The sequence below is a fragment of the Haliotis cracherodii genome, unplaced genomic scaffold (assembly GCF_022045235.1).
Source record: "Haliotis cracherodii isolate W230 unplaced genomic scaffold, xgHalCrac1.p SCAF_5, whole genome shotgun sequence".
Taxonomy (NCBI): Eukaryota; Metazoa; Mollusca; class Gastropoda; order Lepetellida; family Haliotidae; genus Haliotis; species Haliotis cracherodii.
Genome location: NW_027266308.1, coordinates 69,593,169 through 69,616,582, shown reverse-complemented (window position 1 = coordinate 69,616,582; position 23,414 = coordinate 69,593,169). Strand labels below are relative to the sequence as shown.

The 23,414-nt window shown below is 42.4% G+C and overlaps 2 protein-coding genes across 2 annotated transcripts; one reads left to right on the top strand and one right to left on the bottom strand.

Moving 5' to 3' along the window:
• Window positions 1-329: 329 nt before the first annotated feature.
• On the bottom strand, window positions 330-11,717 carry LOC139443876 (coagulation factor V-like). Its single transcript, XM_071224767.1, has 6 exons — window positions 11,616-11,717; window positions 10,428-10,632; window positions 10,274-10,396; window positions 9,798-9,916; window positions 1,325-1,517; window positions 330-1,147 (listed from the first exon to the last, which is right to left on the bottom strand). The coding sequence occupies exons 1-6, from the start codon at window positions 11,715-11,717 to the stop codon at window positions 330-332; spliced, it is 1,560 nt and encodes a 519-aa protein (XP_071080868.1).
• Window positions 11,718-19,217: 7,500 nt separating this feature from the next.
• LOC139443514 (MAD2L1-binding protein-like) lies at window positions 19,218-20,966 on the top strand. Its single transcript, XM_071224503.1, has 2 exons — window positions 19,218-19,444; window positions 19,813-20,966. Exons 1-2 carry the CDS (start codon window positions 19,223-19,225, stop codon window positions 20,542-20,544), a joined length of 954 nt encoding a protein of 317 aa, XP_071080604.1. The 5' UTR covers window positions 19,218-19,222; the 3' UTR covers window positions 20,545-20,966.
• The last annotated feature ends 2,448 nt before the right edge of the window (window positions 20,967-23,414 follow it).

The following is a 23,414-nucleotide window of genomic DNA, read 5'->3' as shown; positions in this document are numbered from 1 at the left end:
TAGCCATGAAACATGAGTGTTTACTTTCTTTTGCCCGACAATTTATGTCCCACCACCCAATTTCACTACCATATAATTGAAACTTCCCTGTGTGTAAAATATCTAATTATTTATTTTAAAACGTAGTCCCCCTGCTTGTCCAAATATCATTTTCTCTCGAAGAACAAATCCTGGTCTACCATCAAACCCTCAGATGGGGTCAGATTGGCGTAAAGGGTTGATGGGTTAGGATCCACGTTCCTGTACAGGAGCTGTTGCATTATGTCTTGTGTGAACTGGAACGGTTGTCCTGAGGGAGGAGATTCTTCTACTTGGCGGACTCACGTAAATTAGACTTCTAAATTAGAGTACCCCAGAGTCACTTCTAAATTAGAGTACCCCAGAGTCACTTCTAGAGTAGAGTACCCCAGAGTCACTTCTAGAGTAGGGTACCCCAGAGTCACTTCTAGAGTAGAGTACCCCAGAGTCACTTCTAGCGTAGAGTACCCCAGAGTCACTCCTAGAGTAGAGTACCCCAGAGTCACTTCTAGCGTAGAGTACCCCAGAGTCACTTCTAGAGTAGAGTACCCCAGAGTCACTTCTAGAGTAGAGTACCCCAGAGTCACTTCTAGCGTAGAGTACCCCAGAGTCACTCCTAGAGTAGAGTACCCCAGAGTCACTTCTAGAGTAGAGTACCCCAGAGTCACTTCTAGAGTAGAGTACCACAGAGTCACTTCTAGAGTAGAGTACCCCAGAGTCACTTCTAGAGTAGAGTACCCCAGAGTCACTTCTAGCGTAGAGTACCCCAGAGTCACTTCTAGAGTAGAGTACCTCAGAGTCACTTCTAGAGTAGAGTACCCCAGAGTCACTTCTAGAGTAGAGTACCCCAGAGTCACTTCTAGAGTAGAGTACCCCAGAGTCACTTCTAGAGTAGAGTACCCCAGAGTCACTCCTAGAGTAGAGTACCCCAGAGTCACTTCTAGAGTAGAGTACCCCAGAGTCACTTCTAGAGTAGAGTACCCCAGAGTCACTCCTAGAGTAGAGTACCCCACAGTCACTTCTAGAGTAGAGTACCCCAGAGTCACTTCTAGAGTAGAGTACCCCAGAGTCACTTCTAGAGTAGAGTACCCCAGAGTCACTTCTAGAGTAGAGTACCCCAGAGTCACTTCTAGAGTACCCCAGAGTCACTCCTAGAGTAGAGTACCCCACAGTCACTTCTAGAGTAGAGTACCCCAGAGTCACTTCTAGAGTAGAGTACCCCAGAGTCACTTCTAGAGTAGAGTACCCCAGAGTCACTTCTAGAGTAGAGTACCCCAGAGTCACTTCTAGAGTACCCCAGAGTCACTTCTAGAGTAGAGTACCCCAGAGTCACTTCTAGCGTAGAGTACCCCAGAGTCACTTCTAGAGTAGAGTACCCCAGAGTCACTTCTAGAGTAGAGTACCCCAGAGTCACTTCTAGAGTAGAGTACCCCAGAGTCGAACGTAATTTTCAGCAAGTCACTGGACTGAGGCTCGCCAAATTGTGAAACAAACACGTACTAACAACAACAACAACAACAACAACCTTGAACAACAATATCAGTTTAGAAAGTGGTTAAATGTAACACATGTTCTGTTTGGGATAATGCTTTCTTAATAAAGTACAGAGTCTTGTACTTTTAATTTTAGTCACTTCGGGATTTAGACCCACACTGCCAGAGTGAGGCACCTAACCGCCAACACACAAAGTCTATAATATTTGGCAAGTCTAGATTACTGCAGTTTCTGAAAATAAAGAAAATCTCAGGGCACTTTTTTATTATATTTTATAATCATAATTTAACAACTGTAAAATAATTAATTTCAGAGGCTAGATTTTTGCGGTCCCCTGTGATTGGTGTCTGTCGTGGACCATCACATCCATCCAACATATCGCAGCCTACGTGGCATTACGCTTTCATCCTGTTCGGTTTGTCAACAGTAGGAACTAGTGTCTTGAGTGTTAAACGTGCATCTAACCAGCTTTAGCGGGGGAGAGATTAGTGATGGCATTGATTATCACGTCACGGTAACCGATGACATCGCAATGGCCTGCAATGCATTGTAATGCAATTTCATTGTAGCCATACTCTCGTGGAAGCCAGTTTTGGATGATAAATAGTTATATGGATCCATAATGAAATACTACCCCGCCGACAATTAATTGCAAATATCAGTAATTTTTCGATAAAGTTGAACTGTCCCCTGCAACGTGACGGCATTGTTGCGCTAGGGCAGTGCGGCAGCTGGTCGTTATGGACACTTTACACAATGTCGCTGAGCTGGGGCGTCCAAAACTGACCACAGCGGCCATATTGCACAAGAGACGTGGGCAGAGCTGGGTGTTTTACTGGCACTCGTATTTGGCGCTGGAGTCGCCAGATGTCGCCTATCCATACTGGTCAGTAGCGGCAGGTGTCACCAACACAATAGACCTGGTCAGCTTTAATTTAATGATGAAAATGTCGATGATTTCGATGGAAATTGAATAACGCGTGTTCTATAATGGGCGACTGAGAACACAAGTGCCTGTTGGAAATAGTCTTGTGACACATCACGCGCTGAGGTGCCACAATTTCCCCATCATTAGGGAATGAAAAATGAATATAATTAGTGTCATGAAATATGGAACACTTTACCAGGCTGTCATAATCATGTCAAATCCGTCGGCAGCAGAAACTAGAAGAGCGTAATATTAACTTTATTCTTCGTCAGAAATGAAATCCCAACCCTGAGATGAGTTGGAAAATAATTGGGTTTCTAAATCAACCACCATGATAAGTTTGACTTAAGTCTGAGAAACACCTTGATATCATGGTGACGTCAGAACCTTCCACAGTATGAAACACAATGTGTGAGTCAGTGTGGGTCATACCACACCTTGATATCATGGTGACGTCAGAACCTTCCACAGTATGAAACACAATGTGTCATACCACACACATCATGCACGCACGCACGCACACATCTGTTAAAAAATGTCTGCGCATTATTGCGTTTTCAAATATCCATAATATTAGCATTTGCTAGAAACATCTACAGGCATTGAGACTGTTCAGGCATTGGGCTACCGCTGAACATACAATGGGGTGATTGTTTTATGAAATACATGTTGTGGTTGATGTTCACATTGCACTGTATGATGTTCACATGCTTACGTGTCTACTCTCACAGAAAGGTCAGCGGTTGGCACGGGAGGTCAAGACAACGCACCTGGCGACACAACTGACTGCGTCACGCTTACACAGGCTCGCTCACGTAAACAAGAAACAGCTAAAGAAACCAAACGACTATAGAATTAATTAATAACTGTAAAGGAAATGTATGCCTTTTGTTGAGGAGTCTCAATCCAATAAACTGTGCATGACGTGTTACTATCTAGTCTCTATGAATGTAACGTTACCACGTGGTCTCTATAAATGTAATACCAACACGTGATCTCTATGAATGTAACGTTACCACGTGGTCTCTATAAATGTAATACCAGCACGTGATCTCTATGAATGTAACGTTACCACGTGGTCTGTATAAATGTAATACCAACACGTGATCTCTATGAATGTAACGTTACCACGTGGTCTCTATAAATGTAACGTTACCACGTGGTCTCTATGAATGTAACGTTACCACGTGGTCTCTATGAATGTAACGTTACCACGTGGTCTCTATAAATGTAATACCAACACGTGATCTCTATGAATGTAACGTTACCACGTGGTCTCTATAAATGTAATACCAACACGTGATCTCTATGAATGTAACGTTACCACGTGGTCTCTATGAATGTAACGTTACCACGTGGTCTCTATAAATGTAATACCAGCACGTGATCTCTATGAATGTAACGTTACCACGTGGTCTCTATAAATGTAATACCAACACGTGATCTCTATGAATGTAACGCTACCACGTGGTCTCTATGAATGTAACGTTACCACGTGGTCTCTATAAATGTAATACCAGCACGTGATCTCTATGAATGTAACGTTACCACGTGGTCTCTATAAATGTAATACCAGCAAGTGATCTCTATGAATGTAACGTTACCACGTGGTCTCTATAAATGTAATACCAACACGTGATCTCTATGAATGTAACGTTACCACGTGGTCTCTATGAATGTAACGTTACCACGTGGTCTCTATAAATGTAATACCAGCACGTGATCTCTATGAATGTAACGTTACCACGTGGTCTCTATAAATGTAATACCAACACGTGATCTCTATGAATGTAACGTTACCACGTGGTCTCTATAAATGTAATACCAGCACGTGATCTCTATGAATGTAACGTTACCACGTGGTCTCTATAAATGTAATACCAACACGTGATCTCTATGAATGTAACGTTACCACGTGGTCTCTATAAATGTAATACCAGCAAGTGATCTCTATGAATGTAACGTTACCACGTGGTCTCTTTAAATGTAATACCAGCAAGTGATCTCTATGAATGTAACGTTACCACGTGGTCTCTATAAATGTAATACCAGCACGTGATCTCTGTGAATGTAACGTTACCACGTGGTCTCTATAAATGTAATACCAGCACGTGATCTCTGTGAATGTAACGTTACCACGTGGTCTCTATAAATGTAATACCAACACGTGATCTCTATGAATGTAACGTTACCACGTGGTCTCTATAAACGTAATACCAGCAAGAGATCTCTGTGAATGTAACGTTACCACGTGGTCTTTATTAATGTAATATCAACACGTGATCTCTGTGAATGCAAAATTAACAAGCCCCTGCATTTTACACCAGATATTTACTGCCAGCGTGCATTATGGAGTGCATTATTTCCCTGGAAACAGGCCCTAGTCATACCAATCCCTAAACCTAATAAACCAGCTAATCAAGCTAACTCCTATAGACCAATATCCCTAACTTCAAACTTATGTAAAGTAATGGAATCAATGGCTAAAAATAGATTACAACATTACTTAACCCAAAATAACATCATAAACCCAGATCAAAGCGGTTTCACTCCTGGCCGCTCAACCCTAGATAACCTCGCCCGACTAGAACAAGATATTAAGACAGGACAACTAAATAAACAATATACCACAGGCATCTTCTTAGACTTCTCTAAAGCTTTCGACATGGTATGGCACGATGGGCTAATACAAAAACTTAAAAAAATAGGACTCAAACGTCAGATAATAAACTACATCCAGGACTTCCTAAACAATCGTAAAATAACCGTGGGTATAGACCAAACTCTATCGGACCAATGTCCCCTAGAAAATGGCCCTCCACAGGGCAGTATCCTCAGCCCCACCCTCTTCAATATAATGATAAACGATCTATTCGAGGGTCTATCCCCTAAAGTAAACATCAAAATTCGCGGATGATGGAGCCATCTGGATCCGCACTAAAAGCATGAAAATGGCCAAAAATCTACTCCAAAAATCTCTTAATAAAATACAACAATGGGCTGACAAATGGGGCTTCTCCCTTAACTCAGAAAAAACAACAGGAATAGTATTCAAACATAAAAACATGAAACCCGCCTCCCCAATCATCCAGCTAAACAATCAAACAATCAAATTTCAAAAACAAACCAAATTCTTAGGACTTATTTTCGATGAACATCTCACCTGGGATGCTCACATCCAAAACCTAACAACTAAATGCAGTAAAGACCTAAACACCCTAAGATGCCTAACTGGCTCTAACTGGGGAGCCTCCAAAGACACTCTCCTCTCTCTCTAATTATCACTAATTAGATCAAAACTAGACTACGGCTGCGCCATATACAACACCCTAAACAACTCTCTATCTAAAAAACTTGACTCAATACAATATCAGGCTCTCAAACTTATTACATGGCACCTCCTACACCTCACTTCAGGCCTTAACAGGAGAAATGCCTCTAAGTCTACGCAGGGAACAGCTAAGCTTAAATTTCTGGGCCGCGTCCCAATCAAACCCTCTCATCCAAAACTTAATAAACCAAAACATCAGCCCTAAAAACCAAGCTCTAGCTCGTTAACACCCCTTACTTACCCCAATATCCCAAAGAATAACAAACTACCTCAATGAACACCAAATTAAAAATCTTAAACAAAACTGCAAACAATCAAATATCTTCACCCCTAAACTTAAAATACCCAAAATAGACACAACACTAGCTAGCCAAATAAATAAACAAACCGACCCAAACATAGCTAAAACTACCACACTAGCATACATACACAAAAATTGGCCAAATTGGTGTCACATTTACACGGACGGATCCTCAGATCCGACCTCCAAACACACAGGTTTCGGAGTCCATACCACACAACCAACTAAAACCACACAATCCTTCCGACTCCCAAATAACCAATCAATATTCACGGCAGAACTAATGGGCATGGCCTCAGCCCTCCACAATCAAGAATCCAAAAACCACCAAAAAATCCTAATACTTACTGACTCCCTAAGTGGACTACAAGCCCTCCAAAACAAAAAATAGGAATAAACGGTAATGAAAACGCCGATAAAGCAGCTAAACTATCCCTCAAAATCCCAGAAATAAGCTTAAACTTACCCATCGCAAAATCAGAAATTAAAAGTGTAAACAAACAAAAAATCACAAAAAAATGGCATAACCTATATCTAAACTCAAACAGCCAAATCAAAAGAGTGCTCAGCAAACCACTAACCAAACCAAAAATTCTCCATCCATCAAAAAAAATCGACAGAGTAATCACTAAACTCCAAACAGGACACACCAACCTAAATAACCACCTAAAAAAAATTAAAAAACACACTACAGGTAACTGCCCACACTGCAAACAACCAGAAACCCCAGAACACGCACTCATCCACTGCACACACTACCTAACACATCGAACCGCATTACAAACCACCCTCAATCTAAACAAGGCTCTCACTCTAGAAGCAATACTAAACCCACAAAATAAACTAGAAAACTTCAAGGCCTTAGGCGTATTCTTAATCAAAACGGAACTAATAAAACGCATCTAAAACCATAATAACCTACCAAATCAAAATCACATAAACAAACAATCATCCACCATACCCAGCTCCCTTAGTTCTCCTCCCCAACCCCATCGGCATCTATTCCAAATCTCAAAATTCCCAAATTCTATATAGGCAACCCCTAAAGCCCCCTCTTGGGTTGCACAGATCACCATCGCCCCTTTCGGAAACACATTAAATGGCCTGGCCGGGCCCGTGTGCGAAATACGCATCAGTCGGAAAGCGCACGTTAAATCTCCAAAGTAAGTAAGTAAGTAATTATGGGGGCGCCCACTTTCATCTACAGTGTTATCTAAACAAAGGTATGCATCAATGATTAGGGGGTAATAAGCTGACCCATTCAGAAACATGGTAGACCTGTCCGCGTGAATAAGAGAGGTGAATACATTTATTATACACAATGACCTAATATAACATATCATAGTATAGTCAACAAGCAATATTCCTTAACACTTATAAGAGTTATGTACTCCAGCAGCTGATGAACAGTATAGTATCAGTTCAACAGTTAAAATCAAGTTGAACCTAATGTCATCTAGGAATTACAAAGGGGACTTCACGCCTCTCTCTGAGAGGTCTCTTTGCCTCTGTAACCTTGAATCAGTTTCCTTGTCCGGTCTCTGCCTCTGTAACCTTGGATCAGTTTCCTTGTCCGGTCTCTCTGCCTCTGTAACCTTGGATCAGTTTCCTTGTCCGGTCTCTCTGCCTCTGTAACCTTGGATCAGTTTCCTTGTCCGGTCTCTCTGCCTCTGTAACCTTGGATCAGTTTCCTTGTCCGGTCTCTCTGCCTCTGTAACCTTGGATCAGTTTCCTTGTCCGGTCTCTCTGCCTCTGTAACCTTGGATCAGTTTCCTTGTCCGGTCTCTCTGCCTCTGTAACCTTGGATCAGTTTCCTTGTCCGGTCTCTCTGCCTCTGTAACCTTGGATCAGTTTCCTTGTCCGGTCTCTCTGCCTCTGTAACCTTGGATCAGTTTCCTTGTCCGGTCTCTCTGCCTCTGTAACCTTGGATCAGTTTCCTTGTCCGGTCTCTCTGCCTCTGTAACCTTGGATCAGTTTCCTTGTCCGGTCTCTGCCTCTGTAACCTTGGATCAGTTTCCTTGTCCGGTATCTCTGCCTCTGTAACCTTGGATCAGTTTCCTTGTCCGGTCTCTCTGCCTCTGTAACCTTGGATCAGTTTCCTTGTCCGGTCTCTCTGCCTCTGTAACCTTGGATCAGTTTCCTTGTCCGGTCTCTCTGCCTCTGTAACCTTGGATCAGTTTCCTTGTCCGGTCTCTCTGCCTCTGTAACCTTGGATCAGTTTCCTTGTCCGGTCTCTCTGCCTCTGTAACCTTGGATCAGTTTCCTTGTCCGGTCTCTCTGCCTCTGTAACCTTGGATCAGTTTCCTTGTCCGGTCTCTCTGCCTCTGTAACCTTGGATCAGTTTCCTTGTCCGGTCTCTCTGCCTCTGTAACCTTGGATCAGTTTCCTTGTCCGGTCTCTCTGCCTCTGTAACCTTGGATCAGTTTCCTTGTCCGGTCTCTCTGCCTCTGTAACCTTGGATCAGTTTCCTTGTCCGGTCTCTCTGCCTCTGTAACCTTGGATCAATTTCCTTGTCCGGTCTCTCTGCCTCTGTAACCTTGGATCAGTTTCCTTGTCCGGTCTCTCTGCCTCTGTAACCTTGGATCAGTTTCCTTGTCCGGTCTCTCTGCCTCTGTAACCTTGGATCAGTTTCCTTGTCCGGTCTCTCTGCCTCTGTAACCTTGGATCAGTTTCCTTGTCCGGTCTCTCTGCCTCTGTAACCTTGGATCAGTTTCCTTGTCCGGTCTCTCTGCCTCTGTAACCTTGGATCAGTTTCCTTGTCCGGTCTCTCTGCCTCTGTAACCTTGGATCAATTTCCTTGTCCGGTCTCTTGTGAGGAGGAGGTCAGGAGACGTGAAGATGCAGGGCAAGTTTGTTCCTTTGTGCTTTTTTTGTTTGTTTGTTGTTTAACACCGCACTCAGCAATATTCCAGCTTTATGACTGCGGTCTGTAAATATTCGAGTCTGGACCATACAATCCAGTGATTTATATCAAGAGCATTGATCTATGCAATACGATGACATACTTCAACCAAGTCGGCGAGCCTGACCACCCGATCCTGTAAGTCGCCTTTTACGACAAGCATAGTCGCCTTTTACGACAAGCATGGGTTGCTCGTCACGGCTGAGCTTTTTCTAAGTTCTGCAGGACTCGGATAAGGGTTCTTCTTATTATTTAGTCTGTATCTAAAGCCATTTAGAATGACCTGTGTTCGTCCTCATTGGAATATATTTATTTTATTCAAACAAAACCAATCTATATCTATATGTATGTACAAAAGCAAGTCTAGCCAGCTCCAGCTAGCTCTAGCTAACTCTATTCCACATGCAATTAGGATGAGAATAAAGCTTTGTTTTAATTTTAGAGGAGAGAAGCGTATAAGATTTATATGTTAGTCTAGGATTAACTGACTCCACCTTACGACAATCACTGTAGTCGAACTGACTGTAGACGAAGCCACTGTAGTCGAACCCACTGTAGACGAAGTGACTGTAGTCGAACTGACTGTAGACGAACCCACTGTAGACGAAGTGACTATAGTCGAACTGACATTAGACGAACTGACTATAGTCGAACTGACATTAGACGAACTGACTGTAGACGAAGTGACTATAGTCGAACTGACTGTAGTCGAACTGACTATAGTCGAACTGACTGTAGACGAACTGACTGCAGACGAACTGAATGTAGACGAAGTGACTGTAGTCGAACTGACTGTAGACGAACTGACTGTAGTCGAACTAACTGTAGACGAAGTGACTGTAGACGAAGTGACTGTAGACGAACCCACTGGAGACGAAGTGACTATAGTCGAACTGACTGGAGACGAACTGACTGTAGTCGAACTGACTGTAGACGAACTGACTGTAGACGAAGTGACTATAGTCGAACCCACTGTAGTCGAACTAACTGTAGACGAACTGACTGTAGACGAAGTGACTATAGTCGAACTGACTGTAGACGAACTGACTGTAGTCGAACCCACTGTAGTCGAACTGACTGTAGTCGAACTGACTGTTGTCGAACTGACTGTAGACGAAATGACTGTAGTCGAACTGACTGTAGTCGAACTGACTGTAGACGAACTGACTGTTGTCGAACTGACTGTAGACGAAGTGACTATAGTCGAACTGACTGTAGTCGAACTGACTGTTGTCGAACTGACTGTAGTCGAACTGACTGTAGTCGAACTGACTGTAGTCGAACTGACTGTTGTCGAACTGACTGTAGTCGAACTGACTGTTGTCGAACTGACTGTAGACGAAGTGACTATAGTCGAACTGACTGTAGTCGAACTGACTGTTGTCGAACTGACTGTAGACGAACTGACTGTACTCGAACTGACTGTAGTCGAACCCACTGTAGTCGAACTGACTGTTGTCGAACTGACTGTAGTCGAACTGACTGTTGTCGAACTGACTGTAGACGAAATGACTGTTGTCGAACTGACTGTTGTCGAACTGACTGTTGTCGAACTGACTGTAGACGAACTGACTGTACTCGAACTGACTGTAGTCGAACCCACTGTAGTCGAACTGACTGTAGTCGAACTGACTGTTGTCGAACTGACTGTTGTCGAACTGACTGTAGACGAAATGAACTGTAATCAAAAGAAATCTGCGCCGTGCATTATGTTTTCGTAAAGCTTCGTAGGGACCAGAAAATGCCCAGAAAATGCTTGAATAATTAATTATGCTTCCTACCGTTGAAAAAATACCTGCCACAATAAAATACATTGTTGCTTGGTTTCAAATTAAAACAAAAATTATATTCAGGCTAATAGTTTTGATATGTCTGGTTTTGCAGCGGGAGCTGAAATAATATCCAGTCTTCATACCTAACCCCAGGTCTCTCCATGACAGTGAACTCATGGGAGACCCTGTGTAGTGTATATCTAACGTGATAATCCCAGGTCTCTCTAAGACAGGAAACTCATGGGAGACCGTGTAGTGTATATCTAACGTGATAATCCCAGGTCTCTCCATGACAGGGAACTCATGGGAGACCCTGTGTAGTGTATATCTAACGTGATAATCCCAGGTCTCTCCATGACAGGGAACTCATGGGAGACCGTGTAGTGTATATCTAACGTGATAATCCCAGGTCTCTCTATGACAGGGAACTCATGGGAGACCGTGTAGTGTATATCTAACGTGATAATCCCAGGTCTCTCTATGACAGGGAACTCATGGGAGACCTACCGTCTGTCAGCAGACCTGTGTAGTGTATATCTAACGTGATAATCCCAGGTCTCTCCATGACAGGGAACTCGTGGGAGACCTACCGTCTGTCAGCAGACCTGTGTAGTGTATATCTAACGTGATAATCCCTACAAATAAGTGTAATCCGATTAAAGTAATTAAAAATACACGTGTAACTACTACTCCATATCAAAGCCTGTTTAAATTCCCACGGACACATTGAAACAAGCTGCATGTGTATTGTGAAACAACTCTTATTCTCTGAAGATATCATGAAATCAGGCAGAGAATATTAAAATGTTGTAGGATTTCAAGTGCCCGTTATTAGGGGTTGATGCGTGTGTAGTCTTGGCGGCTGTTACAACCCCCTCCTCCTGCTGCGGGTCATCATGACCTCTATAATGACTTTTCCTCTGTGATCGGATGAAATCATCATTGACCAGCTGACGCAACCATTGCGCCATCCGGGGTCACACAGAGGTCACGCTCCGAAAAATCGCACGCACCTCGTGGTGAGTATGCGTGTATATGCGAGTGCGTGTGCCGTGGGAAGGGGGGCTTACTATAAGATAAGTTAGGACTTTATTATCCCAAGGGAAATTAGATTAGCACTAAAATATAAAAAAACAACATATGATATTAAAATATGTACATAAGAAAAAAAAGACACTTTTTGATATAACCACGTGTAAAAACATGTAGAAAATTGAACACTATCACAGTGACGACACGGAATGGTATTTTAAAGTATATGTACAGCGAACTATTAAAAAGTATTAAACAGATAAACATTTAAAAGACTAATGCTGGCTGGCATGGATGATTTCCGGGCTCTGATTATGTTACAGACGCTGGTATATCGCTCACTCCGACACCCCTATAAACAGATAAACATTTAAAAGACTAATACTGGCCTGAATTAATTAATTTTTAATGTTTAATACTTTATAACAGTTCGCTTTATAACATATCGAGGCAAGGTATAGGGGTGTCGGAGTGCTTCACGTCTAACGATGCAGAAAAGAGTTGCTGTAGAGAGTACTTCACATCTAATGCTGCAGTAAATGGTTGGTGTGGAGACTGCTTCACGTATAACGGTGCAGTAAAGTGTTGGTGTAGAGAGTGCTTCACGTGTACCGGTGCAGTAAAGGGTTGGTGTAGAGACTGTTTCACATCTAACGGTACAGTAGTAGGTTGGTGTAGAGAGTGCTTCACATATAACGGTGCAGTAAAGGGTTGATGTAGATAATACTTCACATCTAACGGTGCAGTAAAGGGTTGGTGTAGAGAGTACTTCACGTGTACCGGTGCAGTAAAGGGTTGGTGTAGGGAGTGCTTGACGTGTACCGGTGCAGTAAAGGGTTGGTGTAGAGAGTACTTCACATCTAACGGTGCAGAAAAGGGTTGGTGTAGAGAGTGCTTGACGTGTACCGGTGCAGTAAAGGGTTGGTGTAGAGAGTACTTCACATCTAACGGTGCAGAAAAGGGTTGGTGTAGAGAGTGCTTGACGTGTAACGGTGCAGTAAAGGGTTGGTGTAGAGAGTACTTCACATCTAACGGTGCAGAAAAGGGTTGGTGTAGAGAGTGCTTGACGTGTACCGGTGCAGTAAAGGGTTGGTTTGGAGAGTACTTCACGTGTAACGGTGCAGTAAAGGGTTGGTTTGGAGAGTACTTCACGTGTAACGGTGCAGTAAAGGGTTGGTGTAGAGAGTGCTTCATGTGTACCGGTGCAGTAAAGGGTTGGTGTGGAGAGTGCTTCCCATCTAACGGTGCAGTAAAGGGTTGGTGTAGAGAGTGCTTCCCATCTAACGGTGCAGTAAAGGGTTGGTGTGGAGAGTACTTCATGTGTTCCGATGCAGTAAAGGGTTGGTGTGGAGAGTACTTCATGTGTACATAAGTACATTACGATACATTGCTTTTATTATTAAAATTCGCTTTCATTTTAAGTTCATTTCAGTGTTCTTTATTCAGTCGTGTCTGCCATCCAACCCCATGGGAGCGTTCCGGGATGTAGAGCCCCGACACGATGTGCTCAGTACATCGTCGTCACTTACAACTTTCTCAAACAATCCCATATTTCTCATTCCTTCACTTCACTTTAAGTTCATTTCAATGTTCTTTATTCAGTGACAGGCCGTGTACTCTCACTCGATTAACCAGGCCGAATCTGAGGCCATGTACAAATGTCTTGCAAAATATTATATAAACATGGTATATTTTCACTCGCTAAACTTATGTGTCTTTTAATTAGCTGATAAATGTAAGTTGTATGTATTTGTGACCAGTTTTCCTGACCCTTTTTCGTGTTTTTTCCTGTGACTCTCTTTCATAAACCCCTTACAGCCAACTTGTTTATATGATCAAACATATACCACGTGTGACTGTTGCCATGGTGAAGTATGGGATTGGTCGACAAACATACAAGGGTGAAAACCTATGTTAAGACTTCTCCCGTACAAAATAGGTCATAAATAGAACAGAACAGCAATCCTGAAGATAATGACAATTTTAGCAGACATTTGTAACAGAATACATTATACTAAACTGACGGGCAAAAGAAAGTATACCGAGCTTTTGTTTTGTCTCTAACTGAAAGGGGCGGTCGGGTAGCCGAGTGGTTAAAGCGTTCGCTCGTTACGCCGAAGACCCGGTTTCGATGCCCCACATGGGCACAATGTGTGAAGCCTATTTCTGGTGTCCCCCGTCATAATATTGATGGAATGTTGCTAAAAGCGGCGTAAAACCACTCACACACTCACTCACTCTAATTGAAAATTGAAAGATCTGTTGCTAAATCTGATTGTGTCTATTTAACTATCATTCTTTCCTGAAACAGTTTAAAACTAATTTGTGGCTTAGTAATTTTTGTGTAAAAACTAAATTGGTTCAATGAAGACTGGGGTAGGAGAAATTTGCAATTACATGACTCTTACCAAGTTTGAAATGTTGTTAATTTGTGCTGAAGAAAAGCAAATTTATTGATTTTTAAAGTTACGATGTCTAAGATAACAATCAGCAGTTATGTATTATGCAAAATTATGTGTTTTAATTTTTAAAAGTTTTAAATCAAATTATATTTTTAAGATATAACTATGGAAACGTATTCTTTTATTGCTGACTAAGCGCCTTTACAGTTAATTGTTTGGAATTAATATCGCTAAATTAAGTTATTTTCAACTGAAAATCAGCCATGATAAAATCGACTGAGAGGTATAGTTTCCTTTGCTCCCCGGGTTATTAAATCTATTTGTGAGGATAACATAGTTATGCAGAGAAGCAATAATGTTAAAAGTAATATCATTTTATGATTAGTATCATCGAACAACACGCTCTTGATATTAAAGCCCTTGACATAAAAACAACATGCTGATCTAATATCACAATAATTAAAACATGGAAATAAATGGTAACTGGCTTTGTTCTGATGACATCTGCAAGTAGGATCGTCATTATTACACATGTAAAACCTGTGTTCCTTTAAATCATTGCGGTGGAGTAAAGCTTTACAGTGAATAGTTGGATTAATTCTATCATCAAATGATTTAAACAATGATTAAAATATCTATGCACATTACATTTAGCAACATATCGTAATTTTACAAATTCTGGGAACTATTCCGTGCGACGATATTGATTCTTCAACCTATTCCAGTCCAAATTAGCAGACGGCAAACATGATTTTGTTTTATAATTCATCAGGACAAAGAGGATTCTGAAGTATTTTGGATGAAATAGTATCATATGTGGAAGTGGTAGATACGGTCAGCGGAAATAGGTCTGATAGACATGCTGACGTTTTCTTAATAAATATTTTGTGAAAGAGGCAGATCTGTGATATTGTCATATATTTTGGAATGACTGACAACTCTCACAGACCCACACAAGGACAGAAACGCCTCTAGATGTGAAGTTTCCGAGAGAAGTTCTTGATTCTGGTTCTGTGAACAGTTATTCCACACATGATGGGAAATTTGGGGGGAAAGGAGAAGCATATAACTCCTTCACTGGTGGTGGTGATGGTGGTGGTGGTGTGTGTGTGGTGGGGTGGTGGTAGTGGTGGTGGGGTGTGGGGTGGGGTGGGTGTGTGGGTGGTGTGTGTGTGTGGGTGGGGGTGGTGTGTGGGTGGGATGGTGCTGGTGGTGGTGTGTGTGTCGGGGGGGGGGGGGGGTGATCTCAGAGGAGAATAAACTCACAAGCTGCTTTCATGTATACAACTTCAAATAAATCTGAAGTTCTTATTATAGATGATCCTAGGTCATAACATAATATTTTGTATTGGTACTTTGTATTGGTATCCTGACTTATTATGTATCTGTTTATATAGTTTATAGAGTATTGTCACTGTTTCTCATGGACGGTTTGCGCAATATATCTTGTATCTTGTCCGTGATAATATTCTTCGTTCGGTTGCAATGTTATTAGGCGGACGCTCCTACCACCAGACCACGGAGGCGGTCTAACACTTCCAGTGGAGCCCAGTGGCCTGCTGTAATGTACATGGTTACATCCTGCAGCTCGGTGTTCACCATCTGACAGTTATACAGTTATACACACGCATGTTTTGAGTTACTAATACTCCCGCACCCACGCGGTTCCCTAGTGTATTGTCAATACTATCAAGTAACATAAGATCTATTTATTGCAAGAACCATTCCATTGCGGAACAGAGGCACACTTGTCGACATACACACAACCAGTCGACATAGACATACATATAACATTTAGAGAATATTTATAGTGAGTGAGTGAGTTGGGTTTAACGCCGCTTTTAACAGTAGTCCAGTTATATCGCAGCGTCTCAGCTTAATGTGGGAGGAAAGCCCGAAGTGACGCAGGTCTTAGAAGTTTACCACTTCGGTGAAACCCACGAGCACGGGTATGGTGCTGACAAACCTAGAAACATAATCGGGGCGAACCGGGATTCGAACCCACAGTCATAGGTTTCTGGCGTGTCCAAGGGACGCAACTCTGCACAGCGAATCGCGGCGCCTAAGACGACTGGGCCACCCATGCCCCCAGAGAATATTTATAAATGTAAAAAGAAACAAAATATAAGATATGTTCATACATACACATACATACATATAAATCTCGTTAGATACGTAATTTGGCATATTATTGTCTGAAATTAGAAACATGGTGACAGATATTATTTATGGTGTTCAAGTCATTATTTGCTAAAATGTATAAGAATGAATCATTTTCGTCAATTTGCCTAACATTATTAAATCTTTTTCTAGCACCTTATATTGAAGAAATTTGAAGATTAGATTTGTACAGCGTAATATCTATCTTTAGAACAAAGCCTTTGATTTAAAGGCACTGGAGGTCTGTAGAGTCTTCCTAATTCAATGTTTAGTTTGTGCTCATTTGGACGTAGTTTTGCAAAATGAACACGATAATGTTCACAGTTCACAATACGTTTTTCATTCAGAGTTATTCGTGCAGATTATCAAAGAAGCGATGGTATAAAACACACACACACACACACACACACACACACACACACACACACATGGTCAACCCATTAACCGTTTTTCCTTCACGGCAACCTTTTGAGACCAAGCACCGCGATAATTTGCATTTTTGTTGGATTTAACACAGTACTTCTGCCATAGCGGCTTTGGTAATGGGGATTTTTATCTTCCTGAGCGCAATAACACACCGTGCCTCTGTCTGTGATGTGGTCAGCGAGGGTGCTGGGTCAGCGCGCGGCCAGCACGCGGGATGTACTGACCCCACGTGTTGCATAACGTTCCCCGCTCTGGTTAACACACACTCCGGTCATCGCAACACTGCCTGGTGTTGAGCGGTCCATCGTCCTCACGCACGCTGCCGTTCTCTGGTGTACATGCCGGTGTACATGCCGCCGAGAACCAGCAGTGGGGGAGGACAATAGCGCGTTACGCTTCGTCACCTAACCCCGAAAATGTTGGGTCGACCCGGGTCCGTGACGGGGTCAGGTGACACTGCCCCACCTCACGGACTCAAAAAGCGACTCAGGTCGACATAAGATAAGATTTTATGGGAAGCCGTGTTTTTATTATCCTGACACGGGGTAGCGCGGATGTATACATGCATTGTAGTACAACACTTCGTGTTCAAGTAATGCGTTCTTATGCGTACTACTTCAGAGGAAGAACACATTTCCCATAGGGTAAACGATGCACAACGGATGTCAGTGTCATATACATAAAATCCACACACTGTACACACATCTTAAGACGTCGAATAACAGAGCTGGAGGTAAAATATAAAGTGTGTTGGACAATAGTTTTTGTATAAACCCCTTTGACGTCATCCTGTTACTTTTACGGGGTCTTCATTTCTCATAGATCTTCTTTTGAAAGTCTCTCTGTCCCAGCCACATTCTACAGAAAGTCTCTCTGTCCCAGCTATATTCTACAGAAAGTCTCTCTGTCCCAGCTACATTCTACAGAAAGTCTCTCTGTCCCAACTATATTCTACAGAAAGTCTCTGTCCCTGCTATATTCTACAGAAAGTCTCTCTGTCCCAGCTATATTCTACAGAAAGTCCCTCTGTCCCAGGTATATTCTACAGAAAGTCTCTCTGTCCCAGGTATATTCTGCAGAAAGTCCCCCTATCCCAGGGATATTCACCAGAAAGTCTCTCTGTCCCAGGTATATTCTGCAGAAAGTCCCCTATCCCAGGGATATTCACCAGAAAGTCTCTCTGTCCCAGGTATATTCTGCAGAAAGTCCCCCTGTTCCAGAGATATTCACCAGAAAGTCTCTCTGTCCCAGGTATATTCTGCCGAAAGTCTCTCTGTCCCAGGTATATTCTGCAGAAAGTCCCCCTATCCCAGGGATATTCACCAGAAAGTCTCTCTGTCCCAGGTATATTCACCAGAAAGTCCCCATGTCCTAGGATTATTCTACAGAAAGTCCATCTGTCCCAGGGATATTCTATAGAATGCCCACCGATAGAGATATATTTTGCATTTGAACACAATATGAATAGGGAAATGTGTGGAATGATGTTAAATCACATGACTTCTTTATGTTTCAGTGCCACTATATTGCGTCCTTCATGTGAGTTGCCTAATGATAGAAGCAAGGGACAACAGAGACACCGACGACAAACCACAATGTTTCAAAGAATTTCTTTTTCAAACACATGTACGCCAGCCTCAGATATTTTACGTCCGTTTCCTATTGTTCACGTAAAGTGTGTTTGAAACTTTAAAGTGTCGATCAATATTGTTTCACACTTTTCTTTCGCTTCATAAGTCAGATAAACACTCCCCCTCAGGTTTTGTTAATAAGGTTTAAACCCCCATCCTCCGAATAAAACCTCGTGTCTCTCATTTTTACCCCTCGAATGAGGGTTTTAAGTCTAAAACAAACATCAAATGTGTTTTATTCTCTACATAACATTACGTTGGTGTATTTAGAGGAAGGCGAGATGATTGGGACCTCAACACCTTCTTACTTCATTGCAATGTATGCCCCTTGGGGTGTATGTTCACCTCTGAAGTGTGTACACAAGTAACATCAAATGTTGGCCTTGCAGCCTTGAACAGGTCCAGGCCATCAGGTCTCAGGACATCAGGTCCAGGCCATCAGGTCCAGACCAACAGGACCAGGCCATCAGGGAAACTCCTTTTTCTTTTGAAATGACTCAATCGTGTTCGGAGATTTGCCGTAGTGCACCTGTTTCCATCAATGATTTGATACTATTGATCAGTGGAATAGCAATGATTAGATGTTATTTATCAGCTGAATATCAATAATTAAATGACACTTATCAGCTATACTGACTTTGGGTTGGAAGTGCGTGAAGCAAACGTAAAAGGTTCTAGAATTTAAGCGGTCTTCGTTAATACTGATTTTATGATTATCTCCCGTTGTAACATAAACTGTGAAAACGTATTCATTGCGCGACGCATCTATTGGTTCAGAAACTACGACGTAAATTAGACAATATACCAGTGGTATCCGGAGCCATCATGGCGGGCATTGTAAACAGAAAAAAATACGAGGATCAAATTAAATCCTGTGATATTATTTTTGATGCCGGCGTACATTCAAATGTCAGGGCCGTTATTGCCAATGAACTTTTTAAGTATTTTATGTACGAAAGACAACAGATACCAATGCCGTTCGATCACTTGAAGAAAGAAGCACTTGACAAGTCGAATACTACCACTACCAGCCTCCTACAGGAAACAGTAATGATATTACAAATTCAACTGATCAATATATGTGACACCGGGTGTTGGCATTAGCTAATGGTGTCATGTACCTGTTTGGTTTTGCCACAGAAGGTTGCAGCTGTGCTGTAATTGTCTTTCCAAAATCACTTCACAATTTGTTACCAGCACTGGCAGCACTGCCAGCATGTTCCTGTCTGTGGTGAACCAATAAAATGTCTCTTTACAGCAACTAATCACCATACCTCCTTAACCACAAGTAAAATATGAAAATATTTAATGCAAATCTTTATTTTGCCAATCAAATGTTAGTGATAAATATTTTTTGTAACAGCTATTTTCAGCTAGTTTTGAGTCTCATTGTAGGATTTTGATTTTCCTTGCAGACTGTTCTGTCTACTGTGAGACAGAAGAGGAAATGTTTCTATGGCAGCATGGAGGACAAGAAGAAGACGAGTCTTATATCCTGTGTGATGGAGATGATGCAACAGGTGGAAGCTGCTTTTGTCACATGCCCAGAAGTCAAACAGGTGCTCATCACCATGGGCGGCACCGTCGTCAGTCCCAGAGAATCGTTTCTTATCAACCTGCCCCCTTTGTCCCCAGAGGCTGACCTAGTCTCTCTCAGGTCCAGTGTGAAGTCTCTCTTCCGTCAGCTCATCACCCACGACTTGCTGGGAGGAGTCAAACCCATCTCACCGACAAACATGGCTGTGCTGTTGTATGCACCCAGAGATAGCGGCATACAGTGGTTTGTGCCCAAGCCCACGTTTAAGCGTCCCATCAGAGGTCGACAGTTTGAGTACAACATAAAATGTAGACACCATCACGTGGGTTCTCATGACCTGTCATGTGATGTGAGCGAAGTTGAGATATCAGGAATTGAGCCCCTGGACTCATCAGTGCTGTCTGATGCTGACATGAACGACTGTGTTCTGAACAACTGTCTCAGTGCATCTAACCCAGACTATGCCTTATGCAGCAGAGATGGTCAAATGGAGACATGTAGGTCTTCTGAGACAGTTGTTTCCCCTACACCCGAGCTGGACATAATATGGTTCCAGGCCCCTTTGCTGGTGAAAGGTTATAAGGACAAGCCAAGGAATATGTTGCCCTGATGACCTTTGCTGGTGAAGGGTTATAAGGACAAGCCAAGGAATATATTGCCCTGATGACCTGTGCTGGTGAAGGGTTTTGAAGGAGAAGCCTAGGAATATGTTGCCCTGATGACCTGTGCTGGCTAAAGGTTGTGAAGGACAAGCCAAGGAATATGTTGCCCTGATGACCTGTGCTGGCTAAAGGTTACGAGCAATGAAGTTGTTGCTCTGGATGATCTTTTCACTTCTTATCATGTATTTTAGAAATTTGTTTTTAAAAAAATCTATAAATTTTATTCACTTGTATAGAATCTAGATTTTGTACATCATGAATTGAAAAAAATAGATGCTATAATTACTATTGTGTAGATGTCAAAGTATTGCATGTTTCAGTGATCCAACTTGTTATATATGCATGTATTTATGATGTGGATCACCCTGGAACTCAATGTGAAAGTATGTCATGTATTACCACATGAGAATGTCAATAAAAGTGCTCGTGTAAACACATGTCAGGACATGAACATGACAACTTGTTTGTGTCCTAGTCACGGGCATCAACCCTGGCTGTCTGTGTAGTGTCTTCAGGGCATACCAATCTGTGTAGGTATCAACCCTGGCTGTGTGTAGTGTCTTCAGGACATACCAATCTGTGTAGGCATCAACCCTGATGTGTGTAGTGTCTTCAGGACATACCAATCTGTGTAGGTATCAACCCTGCTGTGTGTGTAGTGTCTTCAGGGCATACCAATCGGGGTAGGTATCAACCTTGATGTGTGTGTAGTGTCTTCAGGGCATACCAATCTGTGTAGGTATCAACCCTGATGTGTGTAGTGTCTTCAGGACATACCAATCTGTGTAGGTATCAACCCTGCTGTGTGTGTAGTGTCTTCAGGGCATACCAATCGGCGTAGGTATCAACCTTGATGTGTGTGTAGTGTCTTCAGGACATACTAATCTGTGTAGGTATCAACCCTGCTGTGTGTGTAGTGTCTTCAGGGCATACCAATCGGGGTAGGTATCAACCTTGATGTGTGTGTAGTGTCTTCAGGGCATACCAATCTGTGTAGGTATCAACCCTGACTCTGTGTGTAGTGTCTTCAGGGCATACCAATCGGTGTAGGTATCAACCCTGACTGTTTGTGTAGTGTCTTCAGGGCATACCAAGTGGTGTAGGTATCAACCTTGACTATGTGTAGTGTCTTCAGGACATACCAATCGGCGTAGGTATCAACCTTGACTATGTGTAGTGTCTTCAGGGCATACCAATCGGCGTAGGTATCAACCTTGACTATGTGTAGTGTCAGTTCCCCGATGGCAGAGACCCTTGACATTTGCAACAACTGATTTCTCGGTTCATTCACAATCTCTTGACCAGCTGACCTCAATTAAACAGTTTCGTTAACACGTGTGCATTGAGGACACGAGTGCAGACATCCCAGGAACACACATCATCCAGGGTTCAGTTGCAAACTATGATTTATTTGTTTGTTTGTTGTTTAATGCCGCACTCAGCAATATTCCAGCTGTATGGCGGCTGTCTGTAAATAATAACAAACTATGAACACAAACAGGAATCTTTAAGCTATGCTAAGCTGTGTTTGTATGTACTGACTACTGTTAAAATGGTAACCTCTATTTTAACCGTGAAATAAAAATATAAATACACTGCACTTAACTGAAGCCAGAACATCGAGTATTTCAGTGGAAGTCCACACAACTCGTTAGTTCAACCTTCCTCTGCTGGTGCATTATGGAATATTTTATGGACGCTTCTAACATCGACTGTGTTTCCTGTCCATTTTCATCCCATATACACTAAACAATATTCTCAAACAAAACCAGCAATTCTGTGATTGGCGGGTTCCATGCTCGTTTACTAACCCGAACCTGTTGATTCGCTATAGTGTCCCTCATCTGCTGCAAACTGGCAAGAACACCACTGAAGAGAGTGGGAAACATTTAATTTGTGATATAGAATATATAATACCGTAAAGTGTAAAGTGCTAGCTGGACCCCACAATCTACTCCCGACCTACAGGAGCTCTAGCAGCCAGTTGCTTCAGATTTAGATCCTCAAGTGGTTTAAGTGGACTGCTGTGAGTGATGGTTGTTTTACGCCGCTGTGCGCGGTATTTCAGCTGTAAAACTTCGGCCTCCAGATAATGGAGTCATGGTCAAGTCCCAATCTCATTATAAAACATCTGATTGTAATGAACTTGGTCAAGTCCCGCCAATGGTTTATATCACGAGCACGTCATGATCAAGTTGCCGATGACAAGAGAGATATTTGTAGGGTGGAGCGTCTCAAATGAGTCAACAAAAATAGGGTGGCTGTTGGTATCTCCAATGGGATCATTTCTTTGCAGCAGTTAACATTTTATACTTCAAAGCTAACTCATGACAATTTGACCAATATATATACGTTTGCTTTTCAAAAGTCATATTGTGCAGACGACGACTCACACTTAGATTGTTCACCATTAGTTTTTACTTGATAGTAAATAGGTGTATTTAAATTAAACGAAGGTATTTTTCTGGGTCTTCGGGATCAGTAGCATATTACGTTAACCACCTACCGTGTGGCATGTGCAGCCTGGTTAGACAGCAGGAGTCCATGTTCGCGTCACCAGCTGGTAACGATCCAGCCGCAGTTCCATATTTGTATTTGTGTGTCTGATGTACGTGCAGATTGCCGGCACATCGGTTTTCGTTAAACCAAAACCATGCATCGCCAGTCTGGGGCGTCATACTAGTTTAATTTCATTACAGTGTAAAACCAAGTTGCGCTTTTACAGAATGCCGATGCCGAAAAGGTGTTCCACTTTGAAACCCATACCTTGTTCGTTTGGGGACCGCAGTGCGCACACCACTGCCATTGAAACTGGAGG

Bases quoted from the DNA above. Each gene is read 5' to 3' on its own strand.
- LOC139443876 (XM_071224767.1), bottom strand. From the start codon at position 11,717: ATGGCGCAATGGTTGCGTCAGCTGGTCAATGATGATTTCATCCGATCA. The intron at 10,633-11,615 runs GTAACAGCCGCC...GTCTACAGTCAG, and splicing joins CGCAGCAGGAGGAGGGGGTT to TTCGACAACAGTCAGTTCGA. The intron at 1,148-1,324 runs GTGACTCTGGGG...GGGGTACTCTAG, and splicing joins TGGGGTACTCTACTCTAGAA to AAGTGACTCTGGGGTACTCT.
- LOC139443514 (XM_071224503.1), top strand. From the start codon at position 19,223: ATGGCGGGCATTGTAAACAGAAAAAAATACGAGGATCAAATTAAATCC. The intron at 19,445-19,812 runs GTAATGATATTA...TTTTCCTTGCAG, and splicing joins CCAGCCTCCTACAGGAAACA to ACTGTTCTGTCTACTGTGAG.